The 27,323-nt window shown below is 39.2% G+C and overlaps 1 protein-coding gene across 1 annotated transcript in view; it reads left to right on the top strand.

Moving 5' to 3' along the window:
- The window catches only part of ush2a (Usher syndrome 2A (autosomal recessive, mild)), a 233,866-nt gene that overhangs the window by 159,898 nt on the left and 46,645 nt on the right, over positions 1-27,323 (top strand). The window contains exons 45-50 of the mRNA XM_053682619.1: positions 9,037-9,239; positions 9,533-9,645; positions 13,923-14,121; positions 16,181-16,349; positions 17,676-17,897; positions 24,636-24,862. Of these exons, the coding sequence (XP_053538594.1) occupies positions 9,037-9,239; positions 9,533-9,645; positions 13,923-14,121; positions 16,181-16,349; positions 17,676-17,897; positions 24,636-24,862 (1,133 nt within the window). The remainder of the gene's footprint in view (positions 1-9,036; positions 9,240-9,532; positions 9,646-13,922; positions 14,122-16,180; positions 16,350-17,675; positions 17,898-24,635; positions 24,863-27,323) is intronic.

The raw sequence follows: 27,323 nt of genomic DNA, 5'->3' as shown, positions 1-27,323 counted from the left end.
AAGTAGCACACTGCAGGTTACCCCTCGTTGAGTACGATTGAAATGTCTCTGCTAATCCAGTCTAGAAAGGGTTAGCGTAGCATTTGCATTAGGAAACGTAACTGGCTTTTCCCTGCAGAGTGTCATAACTTTTCCCTCTCCTAATCCTATTCGCATAGTAAAATCCACATTAAAAACATTAGATAATCATTATCTCCCAAATAAAAGTTACGGGCCGTTTAGCTAAGCGCTTTCACCGGTAATTTCATTATTTTACAGCCTAAAGGGCAGCCCACTTTAACAACTGCAATTGAACTTGCAGATCATATTAAGGCACCGGATAATGTACATGTTAAGAGAGCCTTAATTAAGAAGTTGGACAGGATAGTGTGTGAAGTCTTGCGGAGTGCGAATGTTGCTGGAGTGGAAACGATGTGAACAGGGAGGCAATAAGAGGCAATGAGAGCGAATACTAACTGTTAGCTACTTTACAGCGGGATTTATTGTTGCTCTTGATCTGTGATGTTTGTGTCTGCTAAGCGTAGTTTATAATCGCAGCAATCACCTTGCTTTATATTAATATTGTAATGGCTTCAACAGTTCTGCATTAGCATCATGTGCTATAAATGCTATGCTAATGAATTATGTGTATAAAAAAAAAATTAACATTGACTTTCATTGATTACAAGGTAAGAAAATAAAGTAGTTGTGATGAAACACTTTAAACAACCAATGGATAGTCAATAATAAATCGACCATAATTTAACAAGATAAAAGAGTAGGCCAAGTCTGGAATTTTTTTGTGTGCAATTGTTAGACCATGGCATCAAATACAAAATAATAGAAAGAAAACATTCTACTATGGATGTACTAGGAACTTTTTCATTCATGTCAGTGGCTTATAATTAGTGTTAATATTTAATAATAATAATAATAATAATATTTGTCATTGCTGAGCAAAAGCTATTTCTATTGGACACATCCTTCTGTCATATGAGCAGAAAGAAATAACCCATGAACCATACAAATTGCAGCTGCTCAGCCCCTCCACACATCAAATGGCACGTAATGAAAGAAGGTAGTTCTTGACCTGAGTATGCCTTCGAAATCCCTTGCTTTACCCAATGGGGTAACATGTCTTTAGACAGCACAGACCCTTAATGATGCTCTCCAAAGTAAACAAACAGTTGATTAGTGACTCACCAGCTGGCGGTCACTTCTGGGTAGCACTTGAGCAGTCACTTATATATAGGGCTGGCCTGGGCACATTCTCACCTGCAAGCACAGAGAGGTTGACAGGTTTATTGATATACTGAGTCATCAACATCATTGGCAGGAATGTATGACATCTGAACTGTGGTCCCCAACACAGACACTTAGTGCCAACCAGTAATGCATGCAGTTTGCCTACTCGTCTGGTCGTAGCTGGCTTAAGCAAAAGCAGCTTTAAGTCTGCATCTTCCATTCATTCATATGGCAACTTGTACAAGCTGCATAGGGTCAAAGACATTCTGCATCTTTAAGAAAAGCGTTGAATAACCTTGATTCTTGAATCTCCTTTGTGCCAGTGCTGCCATATCCAGTGCCCTCCACTAATATTGGTGCCCTTGGTAAATATGAGCAAAGAAAGATATGAAAAAATTGTCTTTATTGTTTAACCTTTTGATCTTTTGTTTAAAAAATTCACAAAAATTCTCTGCTGTCATGGACATCAAATAATTGCAAACACACAACACGGGTTTATAAAAAATATATATATATCTTTGTTAAATATATGTGTGTGTACCTTATTGGCACCCCTATGAATTCATATGAGAAAAATATATTTGTATATTCCTATTGATAGTTTACATTTTTTTAGTACACCTGGGTGACTAGGAACAGGAAATTGTTCAACCATGACTTCTTGTTTCACAGGGGTATAAATATGAGGTAGCACATAGGCCAAATTCCCTTAGTCATTTATAACAATGGGTAAGACCAAGGAATATAGCTGTGATGTGCGGCAAAAGGTTGTTGAGCTTCACAAAATGGGAAGTGGCTATAAGAAAATAGCACAAGCACTGAAAATGCCCATTTCCACCATCAGGGCAATAATTAAGAAGTTCCAGTCAACTGGACATGTTATGAATCAACCTGGAATTGGACGTGTGTCTATATCATCTCAATGCACTGTGAAAACGATGATTCGAGTGGCCAAAAAATCTCCAACGATCACAGCTGGAGTATTGCAGGTTAGCTGCGTCTTGGGGTCAGAAAGTCTCCATAACTACAATCCGAAGTCACCTTCATCACCACAAGTTGTTTGGAAGGGTTTGAAGAAAAAAGCCTCTACTTTCATCCAAAAACAAACTCAAGTGTCTCCAGTTTGTCAGACACTACTGGAACTTGGGATCGGGTTCTATGGTCAGATGAAACCAAAATAGAGCTTTCTGGCAATAAACACCAGAGGTGGTTTTGGCACCCAGAGAGGTAGCCATATGGAAAGCACCTCATGTCCGTGGTTAAATACGGTGGTGACTCTTTAATGTTTTGGGGCTGTTTTTCTGCCAGAGGACCTGGACATTTTGTTAGGATACATGGCATCATGGGCTCAAATATAAAACAAATATTAAATGAAAACCTGACTGTCTTTGCCAGAAAGCTTAAAATGGGCCGTGGTTGGATCTTCCAGCAGGACAATGATCCAAAACATACATCAAAATCAACACAAAAATGGTTTACTGACCACAAAATCAAGGTCCTGCCATGACCATCCCAGTCCCCTGACAAGAAACCCATAGAAAACCTGTAGGGGAACTGAAGAGGAAAGTACACCAGCATGGACCTTGAAATTTGAAGGATCTGGAGAGATTCTGTATGGAGGAACGGTCTCAGATCCCTTGCCATGTATTCTCCAACCTCATCAGGCATTATAGGAGAAGACTCCGAGCTGTCATCTTGACAAAGGGAAGTAGCACAAAGTATTGACTAAAAGGGTACCAATAATTGTTGCACACCTATATTTAACAAAGATTTTTTTTGGATAAACCTATGTTGTATTTACTGTGTTTGATATCCATGGGAGCAGAGTATTTTTGTGATTTTTTTTTTTAAACAAAATGTCAAAAGTTTCAACAATAAAGAGAATTTTTCACTGCGTTCTTTGCTCATATTTGCCATGGGGGCCAATATTAGTGGAGGGCACTGTACATGTACAAAAATAGATGCTTTCAGTCAACTCTCTAAAAACTTAAAAACATTGTTTATGGTGCAAGATAAGGAGTTTATGCCTATTGTTTCACATCATTGTGGAAAAATGACGTTCCACTTACCTGCATACAACCGGCATGTACACAGAGCACACGCACTTACTTACTTTGTGTGAGATGCTTTGCGAACATCACACTGAGATTGCTCCGAGGGGGTAGTTGATATGAAACATCCATCAGTAACATCAACAACTTGGTCTGTTTGGCCAGAATGGGGCTATTAGCAACAAATGTTCAGCAGTATCATCCACAACAGTGACAATGGTGAGAAGGCATACATCTGCCAGTTTGGCCAGTCATTCACCAACACATCCTGGTACAAAGCCTCTATCTCTACCCTGTCCATGAACCACATTTGGTAGTGAGTTTGCAAACACATTGACTTCTGCTCTGATGTTATTGTTCCAAATTAACTGAAACAACTTCGCTTGGTATAGCACATCTACTACTCAGTTAGAACTACATACATCCTGGGCCAATACAGAGATAGGAAGTGTGCATCCACCCAAAACCTAAGGCTTGAGATATTCTTTGAACTTCAGTCAGTTCAGGTGTCAAATAGACCCTCTCATAATTGACTTTTAGTTCTGGAGCTTCCAAATGTGAGATCAGGGCTCTGTTTTGCTGTTGGGACTGTCCACACATCAGTCAGTTTTCCAGATAGGGGGATATGCGTAGACCTTGGTGTTGGTGTTGCTCTAGAGAAAATCTCATATTTCCTGAACGTAATTATTTTAGAAAGATCTTTGCCTCCCATGCCTAAAATGAGCCAGATATTGCCACTTTATTTACTTAAAATATCTGTCACTTCCACAGTATAGCCACGTGGCTTGGGCCTTGAACCTGTCTTGGGTGGACCCCTGTGTTTGCCGGTGACTGACGGTGGAACATACAGACTTCATATAAATCCATAATGAACTTTTTCACACTATCTGTTGTTACCCAGATGAGGATGGGTTCCCTTCTGAGTCGGGCTCCTCTCAAGGTTTCTTCCTCTTAAAACATCTTAGGGAGTTTTTCCTTGCCACCGTCGCCACTCAGTGGCTTGCTCAGTTGGGATAAATTCGCACCTTTAATATCTGTATACCATGTTGATATTTCTGTAAAGCTGCTTTGAGACAATGTCTATTGTAAAAAGCGCTATACAAATAAAATTGAATTGAATTGAATTGAACTCTAAATGATAACTTGCAGACAGTATACTCAGTAGACCCTGTTCTCTTTTCAAGTTCCAATTATTTAGTCAGCCATGCGATTCCAGAATCAACACCAGTATCCCCCAATATTTAAAGTAAATTTTGCTTTGGTGACTTGATCCCACCTTGTATTGGGAAGAAACAGACTGGCTGCTGTGGTGGTACCAGTGTGGTCCCTGCTAAAACCGTGTAACTCCTTCTTTATCACTGTTGCTGTCTATGACAACCAACACCCTGGGAATAATGCGCTAGCGTAGACAAGCCACCTAATGGCTAACCTGAGTATCACATGTTTTGCTACCATCTTAAACTGAAGATTACTGGGCCTGTGTGCCAAAGTCTTACAGGACTTTTAAGTCCTCTAAGTTGCAAGGTGGGGCCTCCATGGATTGGACTTGTTTGTCCAGTACATCCATCAGATACTCGATCGGATTGAGATCTGGCGAAATCGGAGGCCGAGTCAAAACCTTGAACTTTTTCTCATGTTCTTCAAACCATTCCTGAACCATTTATAAGGAGGCCACTGCCATTAGGGAATACAGTTGCCATGAAGGGGTGTACTTGGTCTGCAACAATGTTTAGGCAGGTGGTACATCTCAAAGTAACATCCACATGAATGCCAGAACCCAAGGATTCCCAGCAGAACATTGTCAGAGCATCACACTGGCTCCGCCTACTTGCCTTTTTCCCCATAGTGCATCCTGGTGCCATCTCTTCCCCAGGTAAGCAACGCGCACACACACCCAGCCGTCCACATGATGTAAAAGAAAATGTGATTCATGCAGCAGTATCCTTTTACCTTGTGATTTTTCACTACTCTGACAAATCCCTATGGCCTCTTAGAAATAAACTCACAGATCAATTAATTTAGTGTGAAATACACTCAATATTTTACAGGTACTCCACCATTACCTTCTTAGTCCAGAAGATCAGGCTAGGTCTGGATACAGAAATATTCCAGTAATTTCCCTTTTTTTCCTTTGAGTGAATGTGGGTGAGGGTCAGTTGACAGGACCCCTACACAGTGTTAGATTTTTTTTTTTTGTACTCATGTCAAGCTGTAACTCATTCCAAGCTGTGGCATGGATATTTGATCTCTTTCCCATCACTACTCCTCTCCATGTGTCTTTCAGTGCTCTTTCACAAAATTCACTGGGCTTAGTACATGTTCATCTCGCACTGAACCATGTGTAATGTTGAGCTAGAAAAGAAATGAGGTGTGTGTGTGTGTGGGGGAGAGAGAGAGAGAGAGAGAGAGAGAGAGAGAGAGAGAGAGAGAGCCTGTGAAAAAGAGCAAAATATAGTGCTTTGTAGGACACTGGGAAGCACCAGTGTAGCCAGCAGAAAGAATCCCCCAGACTGGCTCAGTTAACCTCCCACCCCCTGGTGCAGTACTCCATTCCCACCACGCTCCGTCAGGACTGATTCAATTTACCCACAAACCGTCTGCTGGGACCTCCCCAAAACACAAAGAGAGAGAGAGAGAGAGAGAGAGAGCGAGAGAGAGAAACAGGGAGCGAGAAAGAGGCAGCCAGCTTTCTGTGCTTCTGTCAGTTTTTTTCTGTGTCTGTCAATTAAGAACAGAGCGTTTGCAAACACTCAACATGTTGCACATCACATGGGTTCTCGATATCTTTTTGTGATGTGGCACAGCTGGAGATTACAGCTTCACATTTTCATTTGACATATATCACTGCAGCAACAGAGCAAGCATTCATTGGTTAAAGAACCTGCTAGAATATTTTTCGAAATTTATTACATGCTTATTAGAATAAATGCTCTTGTTAGGAGGATGGCCTTTCAGTAGTTTATTGAACCAGTGGTTTCTTTCATTTTCACTACCTCTGTTTTTAATTTAACAAGACTAAGCAAGCAAATTTATCTGACAAATGCCTTCAGCTACATAGTGTTTGTCACCCAAACGGCAGGGGAGTCATTTACATAGGTTCTAAAAGAAATATACTTCTTATTTGAAGCCCTTGAGATGTAATTTAGAGTTTTGGGCACTGCCCTGTGTTTCAACATAGATGCCATGGCACCTTTAGCTAGCTAGCTAAGCTAAGCTCGGACAAGCATTCATGTAAATAAACATAACGTTCAAGATAAATGTGGCAGCAAACACATTCATGCCACAGTACGTCCTCACACAGCTTCATTAACCACTCTAACCTACGTCTTTGCAACTGTCCCAAAATGACACAAAGGTGGGATAGTTTGTGAACAATCACAGCAGATGCATAGTTTTTGTTTTTAACACAGGATTCTTAATGGATGATATTTTTCTAGGTGTGACTCGCTAACATAATATTGCAGGCAGTTGCTGTATCATGCTGACCATCACTGTCAAGAGAGAGGAAAAAAAGAAAGTAAAAGCTGAAGATTCAGCAGTGAGGTGCCGAAGTGCTCTGAGTCCAGGGAGACCTCATTTAGCAAGAATCAGTGTTTTTGAGGAATGGGTTCTGCTTGGGTTAAAATGTAGGTGAGGGGGTTTGAGGGAGTGTGTGTGTGTGTGTGTGTGTGTGTGTGTGTGTGTGTGTGTGAGGCCAAAGCTGAATCCCACAGCACTCTTATGTAGTTGATTTAAAATTAGACTAAGTTTGTGTGTAATACTGAATGTGTGGCATAAAAGTGGATTAGGGATGGCAGCCATGTTGTTGAAAAATAATTTTTCTGCAGCCTGTTATATTGTGTGTGTGTGTGTGTGTGTGTGTGTGTGTGTGTGTGTGTATATATACAGTATGTATATATGTATGTATGTATGTATGTATATGTAATTTTCAATGCTAATATTGATGAAATAAATGAGTTTGGAGGTGTGGACTACAGCTACTTTCACTGATAAAAAGCCCTCAAACTTTTGGAGCTTGCTCTGCACAAGAAGCACATGCTTATGTGAGCCATAACTCGCCAAAAAGAGCTTTCAGAAGATCTACGATCAAGAATTGTTGATATACATAAAGCTGGCAAGGGTTATAAAGTGATTTCAAAGACTTTAGAAATTCACCAGTCTGCAGTTAGGCAAACATTCTATAAATGGAGACACTTTGGGACTGTTGCTACTCTACCATGAAGTGGGTGCCCAGTCAAAATGACACCAAGAGCACAACGAAGACTCAATGAGGTAAAGAAGCAACCCTGAATGACGGCCGAAGATTTGAAGGCATCATTGGAAGTGGCAAACATCTCTGTTCATGAGTCTACAATACGTAAATCATTGAACAAGCAGGGTATCTATGGCAGGACACCACGAAGGAAGCCACTGCTTACTAAAAAGAACATTGCTGCATGCCTGAAGTTTGCAAAAGAGCACATTGACACTCCGCAGCGGTTTTGTCAAAATGTTTTGTGGACTGATGAAACTAAGATTGAACTATTTGGAAAAACCACACAGCACTTCATCTAGCATAGAAAGGGCACAGCATATCATCATGAAAACATCATCCCAATCGTAAGGTATGGTGGAGGAAACATCATGATTTGGGCCTGCTTTGCTGCATCAGGGCCTGGTGAGGGGAAGATGAATTCCCAAGTATACCAGACAATTCTTCAGGATAATATGAGAATGTCTGTACGTCAGCTGAAACTGTGTAGAAGTTGGGTGATGCAGCAGGACAACGATCCAAAACACTGGAGCAAGTCCACAACAGAATTGCTTCAGAAAAACAAATTCTACCTTTTGGAGTGGCCAAGTCAGAGCCCAGACCTCAACCCAATAGAGATGCTATGGAATGACTTCAAGAGAGCCATACACATGAGACGTCCAAAGAATATGACAGAGCTAAAGCAGTTCTGCCAGGAAGAACGGGCTAAAATTCCTCCTGAACGATGTGCAGGTCTGATCCACAGCTACAGGAAGTGCCTGGTTGAGGTTATTGCTCCTATGGGGCGGGTCAACCAGTTATTAATTCTAAGGGTTCACTTACTTTTTCCACTGCCATTTTGAATGTTGAATGAGTGTGTTCAATAAAGACATGAGGGATCAGAATGTATTTTTTATTATAATTTTAGGCACATTATATTTGTCAATACCCTCGACTTAGATGAAGGTCAGATAACATTTTATGACAAATTTATTCAGAAAACCATGAAATTCCAAAAGTTTCACATACTTTTTCTTGCCACTGTATATATATATATATATATATATATATATATATATATATATATATATATATATATATATATATATATATATATATATATATATATATATATATATATGTATATATATGTATGTGTGTGTGTGTGTGTGTGTGTGTGTGTGTGTGTGTGTGTGTGTATATGTATTTATATTTTATATATATATATATATATATATATATATATATACACACATATATACATACATACATACATACATACATATCCACATATAAAATATATAAAATGCTTATATTGTAAATTTAAACCATCATAGCTATGCTAAACTAAAAGCAGGATTAAATGATGTTTTAATGTTTTCTGTTTGTTTGTTTTTCTAATAAGGTTTGATCTGCAACCAGATTAGTAGATAAACTTTGATTAAATGCTATTTTAAAAATTCTTCGATGGTAAAACCCAGTCTGTTTAAGCTTAAATACTGATCAGTCCCACACTCTCTATTTACTCAGAGCCTGAAGGAGTCTCTACCCCAGAGATTGTGCCCCTCAACAGTACATCTGTGCGGGTTCTCTGGGCAGCTCCTCTGGTTCCTAATGGAGCCATTACGCACTACTCCATTTATCTGGATGGCCGGCTTTACACCTCAACTGACAACACATCTGGATCACTGGAGCTGGGAGGCCTCCAGCCTTTCACTGTGTATGATGTTCGGGTCAGTATTATTCTTGAATATTGCTATCTAATGTAGCAAGAATATTGGAAGTCGTATAACGAATGGCATTAGAAACACTTTTTTTTGCCCTATATTGTAAGAAAAACCAGGAGCACGGTGCTTCATTTTGAATCATATTAAAGTGCTGTCTCAAACTTTGTCAAGTATTAGTACAGTGAAGGACCAGAAATAATAAAGCCACTCAGATGAATTCAGAAAGATACACATCCATTTACACACAATAATAAAACCATCACCTTCTCATATTGTGTTTCTCGGACGTGAGTGTTTAGGTGGAGGTATGCACGGTGTATGCGTGTGTGAAGAGCAACAGCACAAAGTTAACAACCGTGGAGGACATGCCAGCTGACATAGCAGCACCTACCATCCGAGTGCTCAGCTCCAGGTGAGTTACAGATATGTGGGTTCTTCTTCAAATCAATGACTACGATTACATGGACAGCAGTAATCTAATTATTGGCCTTACTCTGAGTAAGACAATATTGTGATTAAGGTGTTTACATGAGTCTCTTTTAGAATACTCCTTTCATTTTCCTGTTTTACATGTTATAGAACATAGATCGATTAACAGCACACGTCATTACGTCACGCCGTCCAACGTCCCTCCAGAATTTCACGTATCAGCATACAGTTCATCTTTGTTATGGTACTGTATACAGTTATTATTTAAATTTTTTACGAATGCTTCAAGTGCAGTTAATTATTTGTCATGCTGTACGTGCAAACAGATGACTGCATGGAACCGTAGGCTGCGTCCCAAATCGCGTACGTACCTACTATATAGCAGCCGTGATACATGTATTTCGCCTGCTATAGGCCTATAGTAGGCAAGTATGCGGTTTGGGATGCAGCCGTGGTCTCTTGTTTGCTGTAAAACGGTTGAGCACTGCCGTGTGTGATTGTGTCCTGTCGCAAAATGTGGTGAAAACTCTCACACGACGTTAATAGTGTGATTAAGGTGTGTACATGTCTGTAATACACCTCGATAATGTTACTAAAACAGGAATACTCCACATGTCTTAATTCCATTTGTGTTTACTTCGAGTATGACTTTAATCGGATTAAGGTAACTAAAAATTGCTGTTTACATGGTAGTTTCTTAATCAGAGTATCGTCTTAATCGGGTTAATAGTGGATTATTGTTGTCCATGTAATCGTACTGACTGATCACTTCAATCCTTCTCCTTAAAATAAAAAACTTTTTTGTTTGTTTTTTTACTAACCAGAGTAGATTTACCATTGGAAATTATACCATGCTTATTATTCTCCCTTGTGGTGATCATTCTTCTGTGATCGTCTTGTTGTGAGGTATATATGTACATTCAGCATGTTTAAGGCACAGAATGTGGTGTGCTGTCATTACCCATAATCCTCACTGAGAATTCCTTACCCTGCCATATCATATTGCTGTACTTCCTCTCCCTATAGAGTACCTGATCTATTGGCCTGACATGGCTGGCTGTGGATTACACATGCCCCAAACAGTTCATTTATTTGCCATGCTAGATTTGCTAGAGTGGACTTTAATCAATAGCTAATTCATTATTTCTGTTTCTGGTGGCGGGTTAGGGGCCCGAGTGACGGAATCAACACCGCGGCTTAAGATTTGATTGAAATATGACAAGTGCCACAGCTGATGGCTTACTTGCTCCTGCTGACGAAAATGAATTTCAGCTATTTTTTTTCTCCATTAGGGATTAACGGTTCAGACAGCAATAACACCTTTTGTGATACAATGGTAATTCTGTTTTAATACCCCCAACCCCATTTCTTCACCAAGAATGAACAGTAGCTTTTCTCTCTCTCTCTCTCTCCTCATGTCTCTTATTTTTGCGTGTGTTGTTGGTCCATACGTTCCAAATATTTTGCTCATTAGTGTTGAAAGAAAGGGAACCTTTGACTTTTCATAAAAACATGTCCTAAGGTCTGTCCGCATTAAGTCACTGGTACAGTGGAGGATTTGCACACTGTAAAACTTTTTTGAGTTCATTTAACTCAAAAAAATTTTTTTTGAGGAAATTAATCACTTCCAAATTTTTAAGTTGATAAATCATTTCTTTAAGCCAAATACACTTAAATATTACAAAAATTTAACTCAAACGTTGTAATTTAAAATTATTTTTTTTTATATTTAAGTGTATTTGGCTTAAAGATATTGATTTATCAACTTAAAAATTTGGAGGTGATTAGTTTCCTCAAATTTTTTGAGTTAAATGAACGATCCGGTTTTACAGTGCATTATTCCCGTGGTTTAGATATATTACAAGCATCCAGTTTCCTATGAGGAAAGTGGATGTTTGTTTATAATTGTTTTACTATCATTTACTCTTTTCAACGGATTGTGATTTTTTTTTTTTAATTAAATATTATTACATCATAAAATTTAAGAAGCTGTCCAGTTCCCCTATGCAAATGTCTTATTTTAGAACACCAAGTCTATATTTCTTGATGGGGATAAACGTTGTGTGCTTTTTTATTTTTTGGCTTTTGACCTCTGTTGTAGGATTTCAGTGTACAATAATTAGTTCATTGCTTCACCTTGAAATAGGAACTGTGCAACGCAAACGTGTTAAACACAGAGTGGTATTAATGGTAATGGTAATCATGACGTAAAGTGTGTGTGTGTGTGTGTGTGTTGGCCGTGTGTGTAGCATTTGTTCCCCACGGAGACCGTTTTCTCCTTATTCTAGCTGTGCATTTTTATGTTCGCTAGACAGGACAGAAAAAAAACTTTCATAAAGAAAAATCTCTTCATTTTATAGGAACCCAAACCAGTCAAATATTGAGTATAGTGAATTAGTTATGATGTGTGTAGTGCAAGGCGATCTCATTTGTTTTCTGCAATATTACCCTTTTTATTCATTCAGTAAAAAAGCCGGATAACCATGAGCGGCTTTGCCTTCGTGTTTGAATCTGAGCCGTGCTGACCAGGAAACTCTCCCTCTGTCGAGAAGCAGTTCTACTCATCTTATGAATAGAGAGGAAAATCGATATCGGAAGTGCATCAAAAAAAGGAAAGGCTGCTCACCCACTATAACTCACTGTACGGTTCAGACGTTGCAGTAAGTCGGAAAGCCGTGTTACCTAATCTTATCTACGACGTGCCAACGTGAACTGCAGTATCTGTGGCCGCCAGTGCATTTGGCAGACTGTTGAATTGGCTTTGTAGACTGCTCGCTGGTCTTCATTCGCTCCAGCTGCAGTTTCTTCCACTTACATCGATAGTTCCTTTCACTGACGGTAATTACAGAATTATAGACAGGGCTGTAATTCTTCCCTGACGACCTAACAGCAGGACGTGTGGCCTTTCGTCTTCGTTCTAGCGAGCTCTCTTTAAAAATGCTGTGTGATTGCGGGACAGAAAAGGAAAACTTTTGTCAAGGTTATCCAAGCTGCGCAGAAGATCCGAGGAAAAATGTAAACGAAGGGAGGGGAAAATACAACTCGGTGAAGACGAGTTAGAAGTGCTTTTGTCCGAAGGTTAATGCAAATAAAAAGAAGCGTGCTGTGTTGTTTTTTGTTGTTGTTTTTAAACTGGATGAGCTGAGAAAGTTCCAGAGGTGTTTATGCATGTTTTGTGCAGTGTAAGTTTTGCTTATGCGTGAGGGTGTGCATATATTTAAGGAAACCCCTGACCACTCATGTGCAGGACCCACCCAGTGGTAGAAAAGTGCAATTGCAGGTAAACTCATTGTGAGATTCTTTCATCTCACTTCCTGGCGATCATATCAGCATAAATGACAGAGTAATTACTGATTTCGGTGCTCACAAAGCACATAGAGGCCAAATGTAAACTAAAATCGTATAAAAAGCACGTCTAAAAATCAAGTGCTGAGAATGTCGAGTGGCTCCTCATTCAAATTTCTTTGCCCAGTTTTAGTTGATCTCTATTCTAGGGTGTTTTTTTCTTTTTCTTCCCCCCTAGGTACATGTCCAAGAGAAATTTGAGACCAAATTATGAGCCGAAAAAATTACACGTGTGTTTGTACCGCTCACACTGCAGTACATTACGTTTCCAAGAACAGCAGTGGAAAAGAAAACAGTAATGAGTGCTTTTCACACCATCGCAGGTTTTTTTATGTAATTGGGGTAATAGATTGCACACGTGTAGCCATAAAATAAATTTTTTTTTTTTTCTTTTTTTATGACAAAATAGTTTGTATTTTGTGCAAAAGTGTCTGTACTTCATTGTTGGTGAAGTTCATCTTCTTAAACCTTTTGACAAGATCCATGTTTTCAGCAAAACAAGCACTAATATGTACAAGCGATTGGGCTGTTTGAAGGAAAGTTGTTTACCATATTATAATATAAATTGGGGGTATTTCTTTATGCAAATGAGCATGGCCATGCAGAAGCAAAGCAGTTTAGGATGTGTGGTCAATGCCAGTTTTTTTTTTTTTTTTTTATGAGTACTGGCGCCCGTTTCAAGTGGTTCTGAGCACTGACAAAATGAGGGTTTTTTGGGGGTTTTCTGTAACAAGATATAGTCACTGAATTGGAAAATAATGCATCATTATTAGGAAGTTTTATTTGAAACAGTGTGGAAATAAGGGGCTATAAGAGAAAGTCTGCGGTTGGACATTTGCACTGTCTCATCCATAGCAGTGTACAGTAATCATACCTGAAAATTCTGTACCAAAACTTTTGCTCTGTGTCTCGTAGATCTGTCAGACTGGAGTGGTCATCACCTGGTCAGCCCAACGGCATCCTGGGAGGTTACGATATTCGTCGCAAGGTTCTTAAGCCTTGTGAAGAGCTGCAGGCCAAGCAGGCTGTGCTTCTCCAGACCCAGTGCTCATATCTCCAGTGCCCGATAAACCAAGACTTCTGTGGAAATTCCTGTTACCAGCCAGAAGAGCAGGTTATTGCATATGTACATCTATATATTACACTTAAATGTACTCATAATCATAATCTGTACCCGCATCACGTTTTATAATGGTTATAAAATACTGACCAGTACTGTATACACTCACCAGCCACTTTAATAGGAACACCTGCAGTCCTGTTCATGCAATTCCTGCAATTATCAGCTAATCATGTGGCATACGTGGAATGCATGAAGTCATAGAGGTACAAGAACATCAGTTCATGTTCACATCAAACAACCAGTGACTGGGACATGATTGTTGGTGCCAGACAGCTGGTTTTAGTATTTCAGAAATCTTCTGGGATGTTCACGCACATCAGTCTCTAGAGTTTACACTGAATATTACGAAAAACAACCAAACCAAAAAAAAAACAAACTCATCCAGTTAGCGATCAGTTGTTGGTGAGAGAGGTCAGAGAAAAAAAACAGGAATCTGAGGCTACAGTCGAAAGGTCACCGAAAGCTAAAGACTGGAAAAATGTCACCTGGTCTTTTGCCGATCTTTAACTGTACAGTTTGAATGCGGACATTAGATTGTATGAAGCGTTCCTATTAAAGTGGTCAGTGAGTATAGTAAAGATAGCATCTGAAGGATTTGCAACATTTTAACGCATATTTTCTTACATTTGAATCACTGTTTAAATATGCTTAGGACATTTTCTAGTAATAATAGCTTCATTTTATTACTAGGCATGTGATGTTTAACAGTAATCCATATGAAAATATCAATGGCCAGCTATTAATTAGGATTATTAAAGGGAACAAATACGTTCTTACCAAGCCTTTACCAAACAATTTATCAGCTGTTAAAATGTTCTGATAATAAATTTTTATCTACTACTAACTAGGGTTATTAAACAGCTTAAATTAGCTCATAGGCAATTAAAGATATTTACATCATTACGTGTAAGAGCCTCAGGGTTAGAGGCTAAGATTTAAGTAGAATACTCCTGTATTGAGGATGCAATGAGCCATTTTGGCATTTTAACACAAAGCTTTCATGCCCGCAGTTGTTTTCAGGAAATAGATTAACTTGTCTCCTGCAATTGCTGCAGTCCTGATGTTATTGAAACGCTGCCAACTTGGCAAGTGAGCACGAGCCATACGTCTCCCCCAGCTCAAGAGCAGACAGTAATGCTCTGGAGGCCTGGACACAAAAGAATACAGCTCAGGAAAGACGAGCTTACCGTGTTCGACAGCAGCCGTAGAATAAAGATGATTCACTGGGTCTTACAGAATGAATGTAACAGAGCCATCTGCCAATATTCCCTTGTTGTGTAGGCCTGATATAACTGTTTCACAATATGACTGATCCAGAACTTGGGTTTTGTGTGTGTGTGTGTGTGTGTGAGTGTGTGTGTGTGTGTGTGTCTAGGGTAACAATAGCCATCTACACGGAGGAATACACAAATACGATCCCTAATCATCATCCATGTTGTCAGATATAGACAGAATTATGTTGTCCTTGAAAATGCTTAATGGAGAGACGCACTCTCATTAAGGGCTTGTTTCTTGCTGAATTGTTTTTATTTCAACGTACCATTGTTGTTGTAATGTTTTTAGCTTGATGATTTCAAAAAGGTAGTATGATGTCCTGAATTTTTTGATCTCCTTTAAGTCAAAACAGTTTTTCCTTTTTCAATCTGGGGTGAATCCGAGTGATCCCTTACATTATGTTTCAGGCTTGAAGACTAGCCAGAAGGTAGGGACAATGTCAGCGGCTTGGGGCAACACAGATTTTTCAGCCTCGACCAGGCTATAGTCCCAATGCGGTAGGAGAATCTATCCTGGCCTGATTTCTTGCCAAAATAGACAATGAAGTGTGGCTAAATATAGCTTGGCAGCGGGAGGAGGAGGAAGACGAGCAACCCCAGGGCCACACTGCTCCCTGAGCCTGAGTGGGGCCTCCTCAGGGTCCGAGGCATTGCCACCTCCTATCTTCTTAAATTTCCTTGAACTAAAAGAAACTTTTCGAGCAGTTTATAGATATTCGCATGACATGTTCTTTAATGCATTTTGTCCGTATGATGTTGCATTTGTTTTTGTGTAGGTGTGTTGTGAAAAGGCTATACACAGCTTCAAAGAATCCCACCAGTGCTGTAATGAGCGCTACTTACCAGCTGTAAATGACTCTGTGAGTGTTTGCTGTGGAGGGAAGCTGCATGGGCTTCTATCACAATACCAGTGCTGTGGAGATTACTACGTCCCTGTCCGTCCAGGTACATATATCTCCCTGTGTTCATATCTAGGCCTGTCGGCATAAAACTTTCATTGGGACACTGTGTAAAGTGTAAAATGTAAAATGACTCTGCCTCTCTAAGATACTCTTTTTATACCCAATCATGTTACTGACCTGTTGCCAATTAACCTAATTAGTTGCAAAATGTTCCTCCAGCTGTTTCTTTTTAGTAACACTTACTTTTCCAGCCTTTTGTTGCCCCCATCCCAACTTTTTTGAGACGTGTTGCGGCCATGAAATTCAAAATTACCTTATTTTTTTCTTAAAATGGTACATTTACTCAGTTTAAACTTTTGATATGTTTTCTAAGTTCTATCGTGAATAGCATATGGGTTTATGAGATTCAGAAATACTTGCATTCTGTTTTTATTTACATTTATTTACATTTTACACAGCGTCCCGACTTTTTTGGAATTTGTGTTGTATGTCCTTTTTTTACTTAGAATTTTATGTCATATGTATTTTTGGATTTTGTTAGATATCACCTGTAATAAAAAGTAAATGGATTGTCAGTGTGTAGGAGTACCGTGAGTGAAAAAGAAAAGAATAAAATATTATTTTATTGTGTAGAAAGTTTGTAAAGATATACCAGCGACATGTTGCACTGAGAACGGCTTATAGTCTATGACTTCTATTAAATTACAGTAGTGGTCTCAAGGGATGTGGAGGGAATTTGTAACTTGTTTTTTACTTAAACCAGTCTAAAATTGTCTGGACACTGCCTAAAAAGTTGCTATGTGCAGTTGATTGCAAAAGATAAAATGCAAAACTGTTGGAGAAAGATAAGGTGTATTTCTATAAAATACGCATGTTTATATATATATATATATATATATATATATATATATATATATATATATATATATATATATATATATATATATATATATGAAGCATAAATTTATTTTTATGTCTCACAGTTCCTGCAATATCATAAGTAAGAAAAATGTGCCTAGTGTATGTGTATTAATAGTGGATTATGTGTGTATTATTTTTCGTTGGATTGATATCTTGCTAAAGGATATAAGGCTAAAATGATATAAGGCTAAACTTCTTTTAGATATGAAATATGGATACATTTCCATTTTCCAGCCAGAGACCATAAGGGATGCAAACTTTTGCACTCAACTGTACAACACACAAATCTGTTTATTTAAAATAGCAACTAGCTTTATATATATATATATATATATATATATATATATATATATATATATATATATATATATATATATATATATATATATATATATATAAGACTCAGTAGTGTGGATTTGAGGACTCTCTTCATCCTCACTTTCTCCAGGTGAGGTCTGCTGTTCGGATCCCGGTCTCTTGCGAGTGTCCATCGGTTTTGGTGATTCGTGTTGTGGATCGACGCCCTTCTCCTCCACGGCCGGTCAGATCTGCTGCAACGGATTGCTTCATGATGGCTACAGATCGCAATGCTGCGGAGGAAAGCTGGTCTCAAAAGAGGCGGCATGCTGTGGAGACGCCCACAAAGGAACAGCACACACTCCAGTTCCAGGTAAAGCCTTCCTTCACACACATTTCTGTCCTGAGAGGGGTGAGGAATAGAAATGTAGTGTCTGTTTATTTTTTTTACGGTGAATTTAGTGCACAAAGTACACTGAGGTGAGACGACAGAAAGTAAATGTAGGACAGTGGAACTTCCCACTGGCTTAGTCTGAGCCCCAGTCCTTGGTGACTTTCTAATGACAATGTGGCAAAGTGTCAGAGGAGCTGAACCCTTCTGGGGTCACTCAGACTCCTCCCCTCTACCCCGCCGTGCCATGCTAAAGCGGGCACCTGGGCACAGATGGACCAAACGGGCACAGGCCCCCAGTGTCAGCCATCTTTGTCAGGCTGGATGATGGAGATGCACACATCCACGCACCAACCAGAGTCGTGCCAAGGCCACAGCGTGCTCCCAGGATGCAACAGAAATAATGGCCACCATGAGGTCAGTGACATCAGTGTATTTATCATGCTAACACCCTCTCCCAGTCCTTTTCATTGCACCTCTGGGACTGCTGCAATAATTTTCAGCTGTTGGTTAATCATCTTGCGCATGATGTGCAATTATTCAGCCCTGTCCCTTTTTTGAGAGTGTCCTTAGCTACCTTACCATTAAAACCAAACATATTGTTGATGCTAATATTATAGTCATTTTTTTCAACTTTGGGTTTTGCAAAACGGAAGTTCCTCAACGCCATTTTCTCACACTCGTGCACATCTGCCTTTTCCTTTTTCTCTATCCTTCCTTCAGTCCATCTTCTAAAACAAGTTTGATGAAAAAGCCATCCTTCATTAAGGCGCTGGCGTCCTGGAGAGAGCATATGTTATGATGAATAGTGCCGTTAGGACGACTAAAGGCCATTTGCCCGTTAGGCTGGCGGCCGGTGCGCAGTACCGCGAGCTCACACCGCGTCCGCTGCACACACTCTCAGCTTGCTCTTTTACTGAATTAGCTACTTAACCTTGATAAAGACACTTGCGCTCTCCTAAGACTCCATTTTCCTTATTAGAGATATTTCGGAAGGGAGAGATGGATTCCTGTGGCAAAATAAGTTAACAACCTAATAACGTATCGCATCTGTTCTGGGCAAAGGTGAGGTAGCTTGGTCAACTGAAAATTTTTAAAAAATAATAATAATAATAACACAAGGAGTAGAAATAGGTGAAATATTTGTTTACTTTAATCAGGGAAAAAAATGGCTTGAATAAATACCAAATGCACAATTAATAAATTACAGTTATAATAATAATAATAAATTACAGTTAATAACCTCAATGTGTGGTGTTTGTATTAACAGAATAGTTACGTGTAGTTGATTTTGTATGAATACCTTGTAGTTTTTTTTGCCTTCTCAATATATATCTGTATCTCAGTTTCATGTGCTATTCGTTTGCATTTTTGGCTTTCATAATCGGTAACTTTTCGTCGTTCAGAAGCACGTTGACATTGAATAAAGGCATCACACACTTAGTCAGATTGGGAGAAATGGGACTTCTTCTTTTTTTTCTGAGGAGGTCCTGCCGAGCTCCAGCTGATGGCAGAGAGAAATGTGATTACAGAGTCCCCAAAGTACGATCTATCACACATTACACTCCATTCTGTCAGGAGCTATGGCTTGCCGGCAGGAGGGAGACGGAATTGTGGGAGACAGCTATCAGCTGTTTGAAAAGCTGCCCAGACATTTGCCTAAGATCCAGTGTGAAACTGAAACACATTCCTGAAGGAAAGGAAATAAACACTTTCAAAAATATTTTCCCTTCATTTCCTTACGTCAACCTTAGCATGTCATTTACCATACAGTAGTAGTGTACAGTAATATATATATATATATATATATATATATATATATATATATATATATATATGTATGTATGTATGTATGTATGTATGTATATATATATATATATATATATATATATATATATATATATATATATATATATATATTTGTGTGTGTGTATGTATATATATATATACACACACACACACACACACACACACACACACACACATTATAATTGAGGGGTTCATATGATAAGAAGAACTGATGCTGATTTTTGCCTTTTAAATGTTAAAAATGATTAAATTTATCTATATGAACGTAGAGATTATTGAGACCTGGGGAGAAAATGCGTCTTAATGTATCAACATTAACCACAGAGAGTTCAGAGTGTTTGTGATCTTTAAAGTGTGTATTTGTATTACACAGGGCTCAGTCGCTCTCACTCTCCCTCTCGGAGGCTCTGCTCATATCTGTGTGTGTGCAGAGTTCTTTCTAAAAAAGCACTGCACCCATATCAAACACTCAAGGTTAACTCTGAATTTTTTGCACTGTTTAAGTGTTAAAAGCTCTGGGCCTGAGAGAGAGCAAGCAGATGTGTGTGTGTGTGTGTGTGTGTGTGTGCGTGCGCGCGCATGCGTGAGTGTGCTTGTGCACGACAAGTAACGACGGCTCTTGAAAATGCCTATAATGTCCAAAAAAAAAAAAAAAAAAGGCTAATAATCAAATATGTTCTCAAGGACACAATGAGCGTTTTGCAGCGGAAACGACGGCGAAACGAGTGAAACATTTTTGCTGTCAGCGACGAGCCGCATACATTACAGCAGGGACATTTCATCACGCTTCATACGTCCTCTCGTTGTTCTGCCAAATGCACATAACGAGATGCAAATGCCAGGCCACGCGCGCATGCCTGAATCTCCTTTCCTAGATGAAGCACAAAGCGAGCAGATTAAGACATGTCCTCGTAAGACTGTTAAAGCTTCTCTGTTAAGTTCTTTTAATTGTCTCTAATATCCTTGAGGTATTACCAAACGTCGCCATGAGAGCCGTGAGCAGAATGCCCGGGCTGCTAATGGAACAATATGAAGTCTGCTTTAACGCACAGGGTGGCAGCGCTGTGAGCATACAGAAGTTTACACTTGGGCTTTAGTCACATGGTGTGTAGTCTGTATGTATAATTGAGGGGTTTCCAACACACACACACACACACACACACACCCTTCTAAAAACCTTTTAGAATGGTAAGATCTCTTTCTGGAGCATCCTTTCACTTCATCAAGATTCTGACGTACCCAAGTTTCCCTGAAGTCCCAGTTGCCAACAAATAACATTAACATTTTCCACTCATACTGTATACAGTGAATCCTAAACGCTTTTATATTCCTATCATCTCAGCTCCACGCAGGTGGTCTGTGTGATCTGATTAATCAAAAGTTGACTGGTTTTACGATCTTTTAGTGTTGGGTTTGTGCGGTGAGTTTTATGTGCGCAACTGTGCGCCGTAATCGCTACGTTTCCACGAGAAAGCACATAAACGCAGCGTATTCTGCCTTCTGGCTTTTTTTTTTTTTTTTTTTCCGCTCCCCCATTTCTCAAATTCCCAAAAGAGTGCTGAAAGTGTTCCTGCCACCCAAGCATTTTCTGTCCGCGGCATCTGTTAATGCAGCCAGTTGATAAAATACATATTGGCGAAGACACGGGGACGGCGACACACGTGGGATCTGATTTGGTAGAAGACAGTCGATTTAATGTAATTTCTCGTCATGGTTCCCACAGGAGGACCGAGTATAAATAAATGAATAAAAATACACCAGTCGGACGGATGCTCTTTTTTATTTCAAAGCCGTCATACGATACCTTTTGTACGATTTTTTTTTTTTTTTTGACTGGAGGCTATAAAGGCAGCAAAGTCCTTGTGTGCTCTCTGATCATGACTTTGAAAAATGTGTCTCGCTGTGCCGCTAATGTATTCAGTTTGTATTCAGCGCTTTCATTTGTTCCGTCTATCGTATCCGAAGGCTCGTGGAAGCCACGGCGCACATTTTTATCAGTTGTTCATTGCAGACTAAATATTTACTTATCATTAAATGAATGAACCTTAATTCAGGGAGCCTAAGCACCTTATGTTCAGCGCATTCACTCACACTCTAATGAATGTATGCAAATCCATCAGAAATCTGAAGATTAGCAAAATCATTTTGTGGAGCTTGGGCTGGAAAAAAAGAAGAAGAAGAAGAAGGGGGAAAAAACAGTGTGCTAACAATGTGCATTTATTGAGCTCAGTGCTGATTACCTGCAAGCACTAGATCCTGGACTGTTCTCCTTTTTTTTTTTTTTTTTTTTTTTTTTTTTTTTTGATATTGAGACAAAGGGGAAAAGATGAAGCGGGGTGAATTGTTTTATCTGACATGTGAAGGTCAAGTCTAGAGAACAATTACAGAGGCGTCTCTGGAGTTAAACGGGTCGCCGTGTCAAAGTTCGTGGCGCTTCGGTTGAAGCGTCATGAAAAATTCAGCGCGGTAGTGGATGGGTACGCCGGAACGGGATGGCGGAGCTATTTTGGAAAAATTGTTGAGCTGTTTATCTGCAAGTCATTGGAGCTGAAGTAATACACCATGGGAATTGCCACTGAGCACAGAGCCGCAACATCTGCTGTCCCTAAGTGAGTTAGTGCACGTCAGACATCTTTATGTCACCGCAGCGCCATGATGGATGCAGCCCTCTCGAAAAAACGTTGCGTTAAAAATCTGCTCCGCTGTTTTGGCTGTTAAGTGAAATTACTATTTAAATTAATGGTGCTGTCACAGTTTATCTGTGCAAAGAATGAACGCTGATTAGGGTATTGAACAATTAGCAATTTATCATACTGGAGGCTGATGGTGATTATTGTAGCAATGGTGTTTACCCATGAAAATAAACCAGCAGTCTCTTCCTGTTAGTGAGACGTCAGAAACGAGTTTGGCTGAAGTCCGCTTTTTATAGCGATCCATAAGAAAATGATTTAAGATCTGTGTAAACAGACACCTTCTGTGCAGAGCATTAAACCGCTCGTATGCCTCGGAAAAGGTATGGAGGTTGTTCGAACCTAGCTCAGGTTATCCAAACTAACAGCATATTGAACACGATGAATATGTTCTTAATTAGATCTGCTCTTGGAAGAGGGTACGGCAGGTATATTAATGAAACACTCAATCATGCTACAGTACAGCGCTGCTACAGTGCAAGCTACAAAAACTAAATTCATACAGCGAACACCAATCACATGAGCGGTAATCTTTTTGAAAATGAACAAACCTGTACAGTGTATTAAAGAATGAGGGATATGTTGAGCTTAAACCACTTATTATTGTTGAGACGGTGTCTAATCTTGATTTATTTACAGCATTTGCATGAGATAATCTTCGTCTCATCGATCAAGTTGAAAAAAATTGAACTCATTAGGTGTAATGTTTATTGTACGCAATAATTTTCACTAATTCTCTTGACGGGTGCCAATAATTATTGAGCGGGTTTCCTGTTTATCAGGTGTATTGCATGATGAACAAAACATTTTCACTCACACACACACACACACACAAAACACTCATTTTATAGTTATTAATTGTCTAATTTATAATAGAATCATTTTTAATTATTCTTGTTTTGCATTTGATTAAACACCTTGTGAAATGAAAGAGGGGAAAAAAAGTTATTCATAGTAGTCTAGCGTTATGAATTCCTGTCAAAAGTGCAATATAGTCAAGGACTAAATGTAATGCGTCACACTGACTACACCTTTAAATGCGTCTAACACATGAAATCGCAGTGGCAGGTTCATCCCTCATATCTAAGGCAAGAAGAAACCCAGGTCCGTCGTGTCGATGCAGAATAAGCGTGTGCCGAATCGGCGGCTGATGCTTTTAAAGGTAATGGGAGAGGATGCAGTTTGATGGGTTTGAGAAAGTGACGCCTGATGGGACGAGACAATCTGATGGCAGAAGAGCGATTTGATTTCCCCACAGTCGACGACATGCTTTCCATATCCTTCTTACACACGCAGGGTCTGTAACTCCAGTTGTCCGAGCCGAGCACTCCGGAAGACATGTTTCACACCGAATGTGTATTTGTCTTCATATTTGTCAAACAAATCCTGGTGTCCAAGTGACAGCATTTCCTGCGGTACAGTCTAATGAAATATTGGCACCCTTATTGAAAATAAAGGTGAATTCTATGAATGTGATATTATGCACTTAACATATGAACATACAGTAAGTTTTATTTTAACACCTTTTTTTTTCTCTCATTAAATTTTAAACGTTTTTGTGGGATTCTTCTTGTTAGTCTTCCAAGCAGCTTCTTCTCGACCTGGCGTCTAATAACTGATTCTGAAACGCCAAGAGTCAAGTACACTACTACTCTCTCAACCTCAAAAAGATCATGACTTTTCATCCTGACAAATATCCAGCTGTTCCAAAATAATATGTCCTGGATTGCTCTGATATTTTAATTCCGTGTGTATATTTTCTGTTCATTACCTAGCCGACAAGCTAGACAAAGACAAAGGAATGTTGCATGTGTTCAGCCTCATATTTGTTCACATTCAGTTGCTAAAGACTTAAGTGATTATTTGACAGGTTTATTTTATACAATCATAGTTTTCTATGTTTCTTGAAGGTTGCCAATAGTTCTGAACTTAATACTATAATTTATATGGTATTAGATATATTGTGATCTTATAGTAATGATGATGATGATGATGATGGAGACTTAACTCCTTTAGATTCCATCATTTTGGAAAAAGTATCATTTAAATAGATGAGGATTTTAATGATTTCTTTTATTTGTTTGTGTTTCTGTGTATGACACGTTCTTTGATGTCTTGTTAAAAAATGTGAGGAACACTTCCAAACAATACTGTTCTGTAAAATATACTTCCATTATAGATATGGGTGTGTGTGTGTGTGTGTGTGTGTGTGTGTGTGTAGGAATGGCGTGCTGTGGCGAACAGTACATCAACACATCCACGACGCTATGTTGCGGTGGCCCGGATCAGGAGCCGAGAGCTCACGTGCTGGAGAACAGGACAGCGTCTCTGAAGTGCTGCTGGACCGAGCTGATCGAGCAGGACAAGGAGTGCTGTAACGGCATTGGGTTCGACCCAGATGTGGCTGTGTGTGCAGACCAGGCCCCACATGACCTCTTCGTCATCATGGTATAACACATTATAACACGACAGTATGGACAGTTTTAACTGTTTTATTTATTTAAATACTGGAAAACACATTAAGGGAGGCACTCGTTTGTAATGGTGTCGAACACAGAAGTCCAAACATAAGAGACAAAAAAAATCTGCAGTACATGCTTTTATGGTCATGTTCTGTCTAATGCGCATGGACAGTACTTTTGACTCGTTTCCCTTTTACTGAGGAGTGAAAAGCTGTTTAGTTCAAACCAAAAAAGTCTAAAGTCAGTTAGTTTAATGTGATTGCAAAGCTAAAGTTGTTACACACTAACAGTACATTTCTTACAATAAAATAGAAATGATAGCATGTTTTATCAAAGCTGTTCATGTGTTTTATCCATTGTATCATCGGTTTATCCGATCTTCAAACACTGGAGCAAAGCAATGCACTAATTCCTGTTATTTATCATTTCCCACAGTTTTGTAGTATTCGTGTGTATTCAAGCCAAAACCGAGTTGCTCTTCTGTGTTTGAAAAAAAGGACAAAAAAAGTAGTCACATCTCTGGAATTAATCTCAGATTAGAATTTAAGATTAAAAGAAAGTTGTACATCAATTCTGCCTAAACATTTAGCAACTGCTCTTAGACTTCCATTATAAGTGACAGTCAAGTGAGGAGGGTTTCTTCTTTTTTTTCTTCTTCAGTAAAGGAAATGTGTCGGTTCTTGTCCATGGCGATTGCATATGTAACACAGACGGGTTTAACATGTATACAAGGCCGTAACTGGAATAAAGAACACACAGACAGATAATCAAATCCAGTCCTCAGACTCTAGGCTTAGTGTTCTTTCTGCTCCAACACTCCTGGTTCAACTGCAAAAGAGCTTGATAGTATTAGATGAAGTGCTGAATCATTAGCTGTGCTGTGACCCATGGATAGAGCACTCGTGTTAATAAGGCTTATATGTTAATAATGCTGAACGGAAACTAGCGAGGCGCAGGAAGTAGGAAAGGTCCAGCAAAATGCTGACTAACACTGCTAGCTTTTATTTACAGTGTGCAGCACATCTGGTCAGTGGGGTGCACATCTGTTTCTGTGGTGGCATGTAGAATCTGAGATTTTGATTGATCACCAGAGATGGTAAATCCTTTCAGAGGACTAAAGAATGAGAAAATATTTATTGAGAGAATGCAATTACAGCCTCATGTTTAAACACTTTAAGCTCTGAGGACTTGTGTGATTGGTTTAGCATTCAGTCCATTTGATTTTGTGACCATTTGATTTTAGTTTTATGTGTGCGTTTTCACCCCTACATTCCCCTCAGACAATTACGCTTAACAAACAAACCAAATGACAATCAAATCAAAAGAAACAAAATCTGGATCTGATTCGGACTCAGCAACCAGACTAGTAAGCGTGAAAGTGTCATTAGTTAGTTTGCCGAGTCTGAATCCGGGCAAAATTGATGATTTTGGTTTGTCTGGTTTGGTTCCACAGAGCACGTAATTAGTTGAACCAAAAAGCAAGAAAACATTGACTGAGGGAAGTGTAGGGCTGAAAATTTACTCTAAAACTCATTAATTGGTTAGAAATGCAACAAAGGTAAAAGACCTGCTAAGCATGTGTAGAACTCAATAAAATCACCCAAGCATTTTGTTTTTTATTAATTTCTACCCGGAATAAGCTATTTCACATTAAAACACGAACCATTACACAAATGAACACGATGCAAAAGTTTACATACGCTTGATTCTTAATACTGTGTGCTGTTACCTGGATGATCAGCGACTGTTTTTATGTTTTGTGAGAGTTGTTCATGAGTCCCTTGTTTGTCCCACTGTTCTTCAGAAAAATCCTTCAGGTCCTGCACATTCTTGCTTTTCCAGCATCTTCTGTATATTTGACCCCTTTCCATCTTTTCACACTGAGGACAACTGAGGGACTCGTACACAACTATTACATAAGGTGCAAACATTCACTGATGCTCAAGAAGGCAACATGATACATTAAGAACCAGAGTGGGGGGTGTAAACTTTTGAACAGGATTATCGGTGTAAATTATTATTTTGTTTAAAGATCTTATTTTTTTAATTTAATACAGAAGCTACATAAGATATGTACAAGTTTCCCAGAAGACAAAATAATCCCCACCCCCCACCCCCCCTCCCGGCTCTTCTTGAGCATCAGTGAATGTTTGCACCTTATGTAATAAGGTTGTCCTCAGTGTGAAATGATGGATCTCAGCATCATATAGCCGCTGTTGGAAAGGGGTCAAATATGCAGAATATGCTGGAAAAATAAAGAAAGTGCAGGACCTGGAGGATTTTTCTGAAGAACAGTGGACAGTTTAAGTGCTCAGGACAAACAAGGGACTCGTGAACTCCATAAGAAAACCATAACATGTGGCATATTTGGTTCACTTCCTGCAGCTGAGTCAATTCAGGGTTGATTTGCATTCTCACTGTAATTGAACCGCATTAGAGTTCATTCG

The sequence above is a fragment of the Ictalurus punctatus genome, chromosome 9 (assembly GCF_001660625.3).
Source record: "Ictalurus punctatus breed USDA103 chromosome 9, Coco_2.0, whole genome shotgun sequence".
Taxonomy (NCBI): Eukaryota; Metazoa; Chordata; class Actinopteri; order Siluriformes; family Ictaluridae; genus Ictalurus; species Ictalurus punctatus.
This window is presented reverse-complemented; position numbering and strand designations above follow the sequence as displayed.